The sequence below is a fragment of the Lissotriton vulgaris genome, chromosome 1_1 (assembly GCF_964263255.1).
Source record: "Lissotriton vulgaris chromosome 1_1, aLisVul1.2, whole genome shotgun sequence".
Classification (NCBI taxonomy): domain Eukaryota; kingdom Metazoa; phylum Chordata; class Amphibia; order Caudata; family Salamandridae; genus Lissotriton; species Lissotriton vulgaris.
In genome coordinates, this window is record NC_141685.1 from 1,467,653,656 (window position 1) to 1,467,665,683 (window position 12,028).

At 49.4% G+C, this 12,028-nt stretch overlaps 1 protein-coding gene across 1 annotated transcript; it reads left to right on the plus strand.

Annotated features, from left to right (window-relative positions):
- Positions 1-223: 223 nt before the first annotated feature.
- Positions 224-4,755, plus strand: LOC147750687 (uncharacterized). The gene is made up of 2 exons (XM_086936718.1): positions 224-494; positions 3,941-4,755. Exons 1-2 carry the CDS (start codon positions 224-226, stop codon positions 4,588-4,590), a joined length of 921 nt encoding a protein of 306 aa, XP_086792844.1. The 3' UTR covers positions 4,591-4,755.
- Positions 4,756-12,028: the final 7,273 nt, after the last annotated feature.

Here is a 12,028-nt window from a genome sequence, read left to right on the forward strand (position 1 = left end):
TGTTTCCTTGTCTGGCTCGAGCGGCCGCAGTTTTCAATCTGCGCCGTCGGCTGGGCGGCTGTTGGCTGTTTCTACGGGCCCGGGAACTGTCCACACGGCTGTTTCCAGTGGTGGGCTTACAGGGGGGCTGTCTGGAGCGGACGGCTCTTCTACAGCTTTCAGTGCACATAGCTTTCAAAACATCGACTGGCAATTTTATGATGGGGGTATTGGTGATGGGGCTATGCCCAGTGGTAGTGATCAAGTTGCATTTTCTGATGAAGCTTTCTGTGGGAGTTTTCATGATGATGAGTTGGAAGAAGGGGAATTGAGAGACAAAGATGTTGGGCTTTTGGCAGCACGGGCCCAGGGGGGTGGGTTGGGGCAACCCACTGTTTCTCGTGTTTTGCAGGAGTCTCGAGCGGACCATGCAGGTGTACGAGGGGCAGTGTGGTCTGGACCTTCTCAGAGGGATCGTGGGGCTGTCGCACAGCAGTCGGAGCAGTTACCGAGAGGTAAGGATGGGTGGTGGTCTGTGTGGCAACCTAGGGAGAGTCTCCCTGTTAAGAGTACAAGATCTATTGGTACGGGTGATGGGGTTGTGGTTGAGCGAGTCGCTCTGGCACCGAGGCTTGAGCGGCCTGTACTTTCGAATGCTTCTAATGTGCAAGTTGCAAATGAAGTTTCTACAGCGGGGGCGGGCGGGGTGGATGCCACACGTGTCACGGAGGATAGTATCCTACCGAAAAAGTTGCCTTATTCTGGGGTGGGAATGCCTTTGGGGTCTCATTTATCTGAAAAAACGAAGAATTTGATATGGTCTGGGGCATTTGTGGATGTTTTTAGGCTTCTCCATAGGGATGTTCAGGCAAAAGAAGGGTCAAAGGAGGAGGAATTAGAATTGGCTCGGAGGCCTCGTGTTCCGAAGTCCATAGAGAACTGGACTTCGGCCTTTCTTATTTATGCCAGCGTTTATTGTCAACGTCATCCTGAGAAAGCAATAGACATGTTTAAATATGCAGATGTTATCCGCAAGGCTCACAGTTATTTTGGCGGCTTTGCTTGGTTGTCCTATGATGACGAATTCAGGGCGCGCATGAGCGCTTTCCCTGAGCGTTCGTGGGGTGAGGTTGATTCCGAGTTATGGTTGCAATGGATGGCATCGGCAAACCCACCTGCTACGACCCACACAGCTAGCGGGCAGCCCGTGTATTATCGGCCCCTTTTCAGCTCGCCCCGCTCAGTCTGGGGCGGGGGTTTGGGGCAGAGGTCAATCAGCCGCCTCTGGCACATGCTGGCATTTTAACAGGGGTTCCTGTAACAGACCTGCTTGCAGGTACAAACACGAGTGTTCGCAGTGTGGAGGGAAGCATGCCCTCACCCAGTGTTTTCCCGGCCAGCGATTGGGTGAGCAGGGAAGAGGTTCAGGGGGTAGGGGGCAGCAACAACAGTCTGTTTACAAGGGCCCCTACTCCTATTAGGCAGGAGGTTCTCGACCTCTGGCTGGTGGATTATCCAGATTTTGAGGCCGCTAAGATTTTGTCTTGGGGTTTCAAAATTGGGTTCCGGATTGGGTATCAGGGACCCAGGGTGGGCAGGTGGTCGGACAATTTGAAGTCTGCAAAGGAGAGTCCCCATGTTGTGCGGAAGAAACTGGATGCTGAGCTTGCGGCTGGTAGGATTGCTGGTCCTTTTGTGAATTGTCCTCTGCCTGAATTGATTGTATCACCCCTGGGTGTGGTGCCTGAGAAGGCGGAAGGGGAGTTTCGTCTTATCCATCACCTGTCCTGGCCCGAGGGTTCATCTATTAATGACTTTATTGATCCAGCTGACTCAACTGTCAATTATGCTTCGGTGGACGATGCCTTACGGCTCGTGCGCACGGCTGGTGTTGGGGCTTTGCTGGCGAAGAGCGACATTCAGTTGGCTTTCCGGCTATTGCCCATTCACCCTTGGGATTTCAGTCTGTTGGGAATGCATTTTGATGGTAGTTTCTACGTGGATAGGGTGTTGCCCATGGGCTGTTCAGTGTCATGCTCCCTTTTTGAAACTTTCAGTACCTTCCTGCAGTGGCGATTCACTTTTGTTAGTGGCCACGTATTGGTCTGTCATTACCTCGATGATTTTCTTTTCATTGGGGAAGGTCGATCTGGGCAGTGTCAGTCGGCTTTGAACATCTTTCAGGCTCTAGCGGAGGAATTGGGGGTTCCATTGGCGCCGGACAAGACAGAGGGTCCCTGTACGTCCCTGACTTTCTTGGGGATTGAAATTGATACTCTGTCTATGGTGGCGAGATTGCCTGTGGCTAAAGTGAAGGAAATGTCTGCTTTCATACATCTGGTGTTGGGGGAGCGGAAAGTTGTTTTGAAAACTGTTCAGAAGTTGTTGGGTTACCTCAATTTTGCTTGCCGGGTTGTTCGGGCGGGCAGGACATTCTGCAGACGTCTGGGTTTGTCCATGTCCGGAGCACGCCTTCCCCATCATAGGGTGCGAATTACCACCGCTGTGCGTGCCGATTTGACCGTCTGGCTTCGTTTCCTACAAGAGTTTAATGGCGTGTCCTTGTTTTTTGCGGATGAGGACATGGTATGGCAAGTACAGTTGTTCACTGATGCGTCAGGGGCTCACGGCTTCGGAATATTTTGGGAAGGTCGATGGTGCGCGGCCGGCTGGCCGGCGCACTGGAAGGATCAGGGTCGCAGCATAGCGTTTCTGGAGCTCTTCCCGCTGCTGGTTGCTCTGCACCTATGGGGGGATGAGTTTCAGAATCGCTCAGTCTTGTTTCACGTGGACAATTTGGCAGTCGTGCACCTTGTCAATCACCAAAAGGCTCGTGATTTGCGGGTTTTGCGGCTCCTGCGCGCATTCATGCTGCGGTGTCTGCAATTAAATATTGTCTTTAAAGCACGGCATGTTCCTGGTACTTCTAATTGCATCGCTGATTCTTTGTCTCGCTTTCAGTGGTCCGAGTTCCGCAAGTTAGCTCCTGGGGCGGACCTGGAACCAACAGCGATCCCACAGTACGTATGGGACCTGGGGGATTGAGGGTTCACCACTTGGTAGAAAATTCAGTGGCTGAATCCACCAGGCGGGGTTATGTGAAAGCCTGGAATGAGTTTCTGCAGTTTGGTAAGGATTCGATGGGGCCGATTGGGGCGGGTTGGTCTGATGAACAATGCGTCTTGCAGTTTGTTTTACATCTGGCGGACAAAGGCTTATCGCCCACTACCATTTCTGGCAAATTGGCTGGGGTTTCTTTTTATGGGCAGCTTTGGTGGGGGAGGGATCCGGTTGGGGGTGGTGTTGGTTCGTAAAGTGTTGAAAGGTTTGGCCAGGCTCCGGGCTGGGGGTCAGCAGCTCCGGCAGCCAGTGACTTTTGAGTTGCTCCAGTTGCTGTTGCCGGAATTGGAGGTGTGTTGTTATGATGCTTTGGAGTGTGCCAAATTTCGTTTGTGTTTTGTTTGGTTGTTCTTTGGGGCATTTCGGGCATCAGAGTTGCTGGGGTTGCGGGGCAGGGTAGGTATGACCAGCGATGAGGTGGTGTTGGAAAGTGACAGAGTGCGGCTGTGGCTGCGGGCATCTAAAACCGACCAGATGGGGAGGGGTAAGTGGGTGTTCCTTGGTAGGAGTGGTGTCTCTGCATGTTGCCCGGTTGGGGAATGGGAAGTGTTTGTGTCCTCTCCGCATTTTCTCCAGGGGTCCATATTTTGTCATGCGGATGGTAGTCCCATAGTTGCATCTCAATTGTTGGCTGTATTACGCAAGGTTTTGTTGCGCTTGGGGAAGGATCCTGTTCAATTTGGTACTCATTCTTTCCGAATTGGTGCGGCGACGGAGGCCGCTCGTTTGGGGTGGGACTGGTCCCAGATCCGACGCATTGGTCGTTGGCGTTCCAAGTGCTGTGAAAAGTATGTGAGGAAATAGTGCATTTTGGCTTGTCTAACATTTCTTTCTCTCCTAGGTCCCTGGCCATCAGTCGCCGGATGCAAACGAAGGGTGTGGATACTGGGGCACTCTTTTGTTAAAAGAGCAGCTTTAGCCGCTGCCAGTCAGCTCTGTGGGAGATCACTTGGTCTGAACAGTATGACACACGAAGTCTCCTGGCATGGAACAGGGGGAATGCGCTGGGGTGGGCCTTTTCCCGCCTTGGCTGCTTTGGTTTCACAGTGTTTGGGGGGCCCTCCGGATCTCCTGGTGCTACACTTGGGAGAGAATGACTTGGTTTCTCTCTCTGGGTTGACCTTGTTAAAATTAATGAAGCAGGACCTGGAAATCATCAGAACCACATGGGTGAGCAACATGCTTATATGGACTGAGTTTGTGCCTCGTTTGCAATGGCGTGGGGCGAGGAACCATTCTGCCCTGGAAAAGGCTAGAAGGAAAGTGAACAGGACAATGCGCCTTTTTTGTCAACATTGGGGTATCTACAGTTTGGACCATTATCATTTAAAAGTCTCTGAACATCATTTATTTTGTGAGGACGGTGTGCATCTCTCAGCTTTGGGCCTCTCTTTTTACCTCCTTGAACTCAGGGACTTGATTAGCAAGGTTCTTCAGGTACAGTTGTGGTGTGCTCCTTCCTTTCCTTTAGGTGGGGCAGGAAAACGCTAAAGGTTTTCCTGGGTGGCGGGTTTTTGTTAGTGGGGGTGGGCAGCCTGGAGCGGGTTGGCCATCCTGAAGGGTAGCGTTGGGTAGGCTAGGGGTAGTAGGCAGGAGTTTGTTCGGGGTTTTGGGATTTAGGTTTCGTAGGCTCACTGTAGAGTTGAATTATGTAAATAAATAAATAATGAATGTGTTCATGAAATTTATGATGCACCTGTCCTAAAATAAAAGTGGCCTTTCTTGCTCCTAAAAAGAAGGTGTGGACAATGATTTCTTGCGTGAGGGGGGACCCAGGGAGAGCCAGGCGCGAGCCGGTCTCTTCCTGGGCAGGTTCGCGCGAGGATCATGAACCAGGTGGGGCTGATTAGCAGAGGGGTTAAAAGGGGAAGTCAGGCTGGCGGTTAGGAACTGCGTGGCGGGAGGCGAGAAGGGAGGTTGTTTTGCCCCACCCACCCTCCCTCTTTTTCTTTTTCTTTTTATTTATTTATGGGTTTTTTATTTTGCGGTGCTCTAGGCGCTGTTTAGTTTATGTAGGTTTGCCACTGTTAGGATGGGTGCCTTTGTTCTTTTGGAGGCGGGTTTTTGTTAGTGGGGGTGGGCAGCCTGGAGCGGGTTGGCCATCCTGAAGGGTAGCGTTGGGTAGGCTAGGGGTAGTAGGCAGGAGTTTGTTCGGGGTTTTGGGATTTAGGTTTCGTAGGCTCACTGTAGAGTTGAATTATGTAAATAAATAAATAATGAATGTGTTCATGAAATTTATGATGCACCTGTCCTAAAATAAAAGTGGCCTTTCTTGCTCCTAAAAAGAAGGTGTGGACAATGATTTCTTGCGCGAGGAACGAAATTCGTTTTATTAATGTAATTGTTTACTTACCTGCAATCATCTATATTCCGGTGTTTATCCCCCCCACCCTGCCCCTCCCCTGCCCGCCTGCCTGCTCCACCAGGACTCCCTCCACGGGCCATGGCAGATTACCCTCCCCTGTGTACTTCCTATCCATTCAAATCTCTTTCTTAGCCCAGCCTGTCAGCGCGTGCCTGCCAAAAGTCGCTTTCTGCTTACATTTCAAAAGCGCGTTATCTCCCCCATGATGCCACCAACTTTTAAACACTAACCTCCCGCCCTCGTTCCTTTCTCTATTGGACCTTGTGATTAACCACCTGATCTCCCTCCAAATACCTGCCAAAAAAACTCTTTTGTCTTAAACATACAACTCCCATAGTGCACTTTTTCTCATTACCACAATTCTCGACAAGTAAAGAAAAAAACCAACCAATTAATTAATACATATTATTGACAACCGCCCCCCAAAACAGTAACCACAACTCATAAGTGTCCAACAACTTGAAAGAAAGTGTACATGAAAGAACTAAACCATATTTACATTATGCTTCAAAAGAGACGAGAACTAATGCATGACTAGGGTGCATTTTGCATGTTGCTTTGAAATTAATAAATAATGCCACTTTTCTCTTAAGCTTCAGCTAGGAAAAATATTAACAGGGAATAGTGCAAAGGTGGGAGGTAAACAGTGGGAAACACATTATCATATAATTAATGAATGTTTGTGTTCCATTTGCCGTAGTGAGCTGAAATGGGCCTTCCTTACTCTTAAGTTGTCCAGATTGAGGAGGGGTTGGTGAAAAGGAATGACATTGATCTGTCAAAAATATTTACAACAAGGGGTGGTGAGGGACAGAGTCTCTGAATTAAACAGAATACTCTCACCCAGTCAAGAGATCAGGGCTAGATCCAACACCGTTTTTTAGCTCACTGCACCATCCCAGTTTCAGAACCTGGCTGTATGCAAATTAGTCTGTTCCTGTCCCAGTGCATGATGGGAACAGGGCAAACCAAACTACAAAGCCAATTCTTACACTGGGAAGGAAACAAGCTACCGGGGACCGGTTTCTGGCATTTCAGCCGTCTTCGGCCCGGCTTGCTTGAATCCTGATGGTGCAATGAGCAAGGGACTCACATCTGAGTATACCCTTCCACGCTTAGGGTGGACAAAAATATTTACAACAAGGGGTGGTGAGAGACAGAGTCTCTGAATTAAACAGAATACTCTCACCCAGTCAAGAGATCAGGGCTAGATCCAACACCGTTTTTTAGCTCACTGCACCATCCCAGTTTCAGAACCTGGCTGTATGCAAATTAGTCTGTTCCTGTCCCAGTGCATGATGGGAACAGGGCAAACCAAACTACAAAAGCCAATTCTTACACTGGGAAGGAAACAAGCTACCGGGGACTGGTTTCTGGCATTTCAGCCGTCTTCGGCCCGGCTTGCTTGAATCCTGATGGTGCAATGAGCAAGGGACTCACATCTGAGTATACCCTTCCACGCTTAGGGTGGACAAAAATATTTACAACAAGGGGTGGTGAGGGACAGAGTCTCTGAATTAAACAGAATACTCTCACCCAGTCAAGAGATCAGGGCTAGATCCAACACCGTTTTTTAGCTCACTGCACCATCCCAGTTTCAGAACCTGGCTGTATGCAAATTAGTCTGTTCCTGTCCCAGTGCATGATGGGAACAGGGCAAACCAAACTACAAAAGCCAATTCTTACACTGGGAAGGAAACAAGCTACCGGGGACTGGTTTCTGGCATTTCAGCCGTCTTCGGCCCGGCTTGCTTGAATCCTGATGGTGCAATGAGCAAGGGACTCACATCTGAGTATACCCTTCCACGCTTAGGGTGGACAAAAATATTTACAACAAGGGGTGGTGAGGGACAGAGTCTCTGAATTAAACAGAATACTCTCACCCAGTCAAGAGATCAGGGCTAGATCCAACACCGTTTTTTAGCTCACTGCACCATCCCAGTTTCAGAACCTGGCTGTATGCAAATTAGTCTGTTCCTGTCCCAGTGCATGATGGGAACAGGGCAAACCAAACTACAAAAGCCAATTCTTACACTGGGAAGGAAACAAGCTACCGGGGACCGGTTTCTGGCATTTCAGCCGTCTTCGGCCCGGCTTGCTTGAATCCTGATGGTGCAATGAGCAAGGGACTCACATCTGAGTATACCCTTCCACGCTTAGGGTGGACAAAAATATTTACAACAAGGGGTGGTGAGGGACAGAATCTCTGAATTAAACAGAATACTCTCACCCAGTCAAGAGATCAGGGCTAGATCCAACACCGTTTTTTAGCTCACTGCACCATCCCAGTTTCAGAACCTGGCTGTATGCAAATTAGTCTGTTCCTGTCCCAGTGCATGATGGGAACAGGGCAAACCAAACTACAAAAGCCAATTCTTACACTGGGAAGGAAACAAGCTACCGGGGACCGGTTTCTGGCATTTCAGCCGTCTTCGGCCCGGCTTGCTTGAATCCTGATGGTGCAATGAGCAAGGGACTCACATCTGAGTATACCCTTCCACGCTTAGGGTGGACAAAAATATTTACAACAAGGGGTGGTGAGGGACAGAGTCTCTGAATTAAACAGAATACTCTCACCCAGTCAAGAGATCAGGGCTAGATCCAACACCGTTTTTTAGCTCACTGCACCATCCCAGTTTCAGAACCTGGCTGTATGCAAATTAGTCTGTTCCTGTCCCAGTGCATGATGGGAACAGGGCAAACCAAACTACAAAAGCCAATTCTTACACTGGGAAGGAAACAAGCTACCGGGGACCGGTTTCTGGCATTTCAGCCGTCTTCGGCCCGGCTTGCTTGAATCCTGATGGTGCAATGAGCAAGGGACTCACATCTGAGTATACCCTTCCACGCTTAGGTTGGACAAAAATATTTACAACAAGGGGTGGTGAGGGACAGAGTCTCTGAATTAAACAGAATACTCTATCCCCGGTAGCTTGTCTCCTTTCTGGTGAAGAATTGGCTTGGTAGTTTGGTCTGCCCTGTTCCCATGATGCACTGGGCCAGGGACAGACTAATTTGCATATAGCCAGGTTCTGAGCTGGGATGGGGCAGTGAGATAAATACCGGTGATGGATCAAGCCCTGATCCTTGGACTGGGTAAGAGTGGTCTGCTTAATTCAGACACTCTGTTCATCACCATCCCCTTTTCTGTATTGTTTTTGGCCACTATAGGTGTGGCAGGGTATACTCAGACATGAGTCCCTTTCTCACTGCTCCATCAGGATTCAAGCAAGCTGGGCCGAAGAGGCTGAAATGCCAGAAACCGGTCCCCGGTAGCTTGTCTCCTTTCTGGTGAAGAATTGGCTTGGTAGTTTGGTCTGCCCTGTTCCCACGATGCACTGGGCCAGGGACAGACTAATTTGCATATAGCCAGGTTCTGAGCTGGGATGGGGCAGTGAGATAAATAACGGTGATGGATCAAGCCCTGATCTTTGGACTGGGTAAGAGTGGTCTGCTTAATTCAGACACTCTGTTCATCACCATCCCCTTTTCTGTATCGTTTTTGGCCACTATAGGTGTGGCAGGGTATACTCAGACATGAGTCCCTTTCTCACTGCTCCATCAGGATTCAAGCAAGCCGGGCCGAAGAGGCTGAAATGCCAGAAACCGGTCCCCGGTAGCTTGTCTCCTTTCTGGTGAAGAATTGGCTTGGTAGTTTGGTCTGCCCTGTTCCCATGATGCACTGGGCCAGGGACAGACTAATTTGCATATAGCCAGGTTCTGAGCTGGGATGGGGCAGTGAGATAAATAACGGTGATGGATCAAGCCCTGATCCTTGGACTGGGTAAGAGTGGTCTGCTTAATTCAGACACTCTGTTCATCACCATCCCCTTTTCTGTATCGTTTTTGGCCACTATAGGTGTGGCAGGGTATACTCAGACATGAGTCCCTTTCTCACTGCTCCATCAGGATTCAAGCAAGCCGGGCCGAAGAGGCTGAAATGCCAGAAACCGGTCCCCGGTAGCTTGTCTCCTTTCTGGTGAAGAATTGGCTTGGTAGTTTGGTCTGCCCTGTTCCCATGATGCACTGGGCCAGGGACAGACTAATTTGCATATAGCCAGGTTCTGAGCTGGGATGGGGCAGTGAGATAAATAACGGTGATGGATCAAGCCCTGATCCTTGGACTGGGTAAGAGTGGTCTGCTTAATTCAGACACTCTGTTCATCACCATCCCCTTTTCTGTATCGTTTTTGGCCACTATAGGTGTGGCAGGGTATACTCAGACATGAGTCCCTTTCTCACTGCTCCATCAGGATTCAAGCAAGCCGGGCCGAAGAGGCTGAAATGCCAGAAACCGGTCCCCGGTAGCTTGTCTCCTTTCTGGTGAAGAATTGGCTTGGTAGTTTGGTCTGCCCTGTTCCCATGATGCACTGGGCCAGGGACAGACTAATTTGCATATAGCCAGGTTCTGAGCTGGGATGGGGCAGTGAGATAAATAACGGTGATGGATCAAGCCCTGATCCTTGGACTGGGTAAGAGTGGTCTGCTTAATTCAGACACTCTGTTCATCACCATCCCCTTTTCTGTATCGTTTTTGGCCACTATAGGTGTGGCAGGGTATACTCAGACATGAGTCCCTTTCTCACTGCTCCATCAGGATTCAAGCAAGCCGGGCCGAAGAGGCTGAAATGCCAGAAACCGGTCCCCGGTAGCTTGTCTCCTTTCTGGTGAAGAATTGGCTTGGTAGTTTGGTCTGCCCTGTTCCCATGATGCACTGGGCCAGGGACAGACTAATTTGCATATAGCCAGGTTCTGAGCTGGGATTGGGCAGTGAGATAAATAACGGTGATGGATCAAGCCCTGATCCTTGGACTGGGTAAGAGTGGTCTGCTTAATTCAGACACTCTGTTCATCACCATCCCCTTTTCTGTATCGTTTTTGGCCACTATAGGTGTGGCAGGGTATACTCAGACATGAGTCCCTTTCTCACTGCTCCATCAGGATTCAAGCAAGCCGGGCCGAAGAGGCTGAAATGCCAGAAACCGGTCCCCGGTAGCTTGTCTCCTTTCTGGTGAAGAATTGGCTTGGTAGTTTGGTCTGCCCTGTTCCCATGATGCACTGGGCCAGGGACAGACTAATTTGCATATAGCCAGGTTCTGAGCTGGGATGGGGCAGTGAGATAAATAACGGTGATGGATCAAGCCCTGATCTTTGGACTGGGTAAGAGTGGTCTGCTTAATTCAGACACTTTGTTCATCACCATCCCCTTTTCTGTATCGTTTTTGGCCACTATAGGTGTGGCAGGGTATACTCAGACATGAGTCCCTTTCTCACTGCTCCATCAGGATTCAAGCAAGCCGGGCCGAAGAGGCTGAAATGCCAGAAACCGGTCCCCGGTAGCTTGTCTCCTTTCTGGTGAAGAATTGGCTTGGTAGTTTGGTCTGCCCTGTTCCCATGATGCACTGGGCCAGGGACAGACTAATTTGCATATAGCCAGGTTCTGAGCTGGGATGGGGCAGTGAGATAAATAACGGTGATGGATCAAGCCCTGATCTTTGGACTGGGTAAGAGTGGTCTGCTTAATTCAGACACTCTGTTCATCACCATCCCCTTTTCTGTATCGTTTTTGGCCACTATAGGTGTGGCAGGGTATACTCAGACATGAGTCCCTTTCTCACTGCTCCATCAGGATTCAAGCAAGCCGGGCCGAAGAGGCTGAAATGCCAGAAACCGGTCCCCGGTAGCTTGTCTCCTTTCTGGTGAAGAATTGGCTTGGTAGTTTGGTCTGCCCTGTTCCCATGATGCACTGGGCCAGGGACAGACTAATTTGCATATAGCCAGGTTCTGAGCTGGGATGGGGCAGTGAGATAAATAACGGTGATGGATCAAGCCCTGATCTTTGGACTGGGTAAGAGTGGTCTGCTTAATTCAGACACTCTGTTCATCACCATCCCCTTTTCTGTATCATTGATCTGTCAAAGGCAGACAGAAGCACTGAGCACAGCAGAAGAGGCACAGAGGTTCAAGGCCAATATGCTGTTCCCCTGCCAAAGGATGTGACTGGCCATGGGACTAAAGACTCCTTTCAAGGACATTGCTTAAAATGATGTGCAAAAAGGATGAATTGTAATATAAATTAAATCGTGTGAACGAGGCAACTATGAAGTAATGGGAATGGATGTAGACTAATGAATATGCCCAAATTTAGAATGAAGTCAGAGTGCTGTGACACACCACCTCCCAAATCCACCAATCATATTTCGTGAAATGTTTCAACTGATGTGGGATGGACATGTAGGTCTTAGGGTATAACTGGGGTGCCTTTGGGGGTGTGGTTATCACTTAGCTGATCTTGGGTCAGATGCAGAGCAGAGAGGGGTGATGCATCGCTGTCCGTCAGTTTGCAGAGAGGTCTAGCTGTTCCGGTCCCTGAAATCTTTGTTCCCTGGCACTATTTCAGGGGACCCCCCCACCACTTTGACCAATGGGGTGGTTTTCTACAGACCCTTTGGGTTTGTGATATTATTCTGACTCAACTTTGCATAATAATTGTTTTGCAAATGTATTTTTGTCTTTGAAACTTATGTCTCTTCTCCTATCCACTCTGTCATAAGTATGTTGTTT

What these genes read in the sequence shown, in the direction of transcription:
- LOC147750687 (XM_086936718.1), top strand. Translation starts at nt 224, where the DNA reads ATGCCCAGTGGTAGTGATCAAGTTGCATTTTCTGATGAAGCTTTCTGT. An exon ending in GTCGGAGCAGTTACCGAGAG is followed by an intron (nt 495 to 3,940) that starts GTAAGGATGGGT and finishes TTTCTCTCCTAG; the next exon opens with GTCCCTGGCCATCAGTCGCC.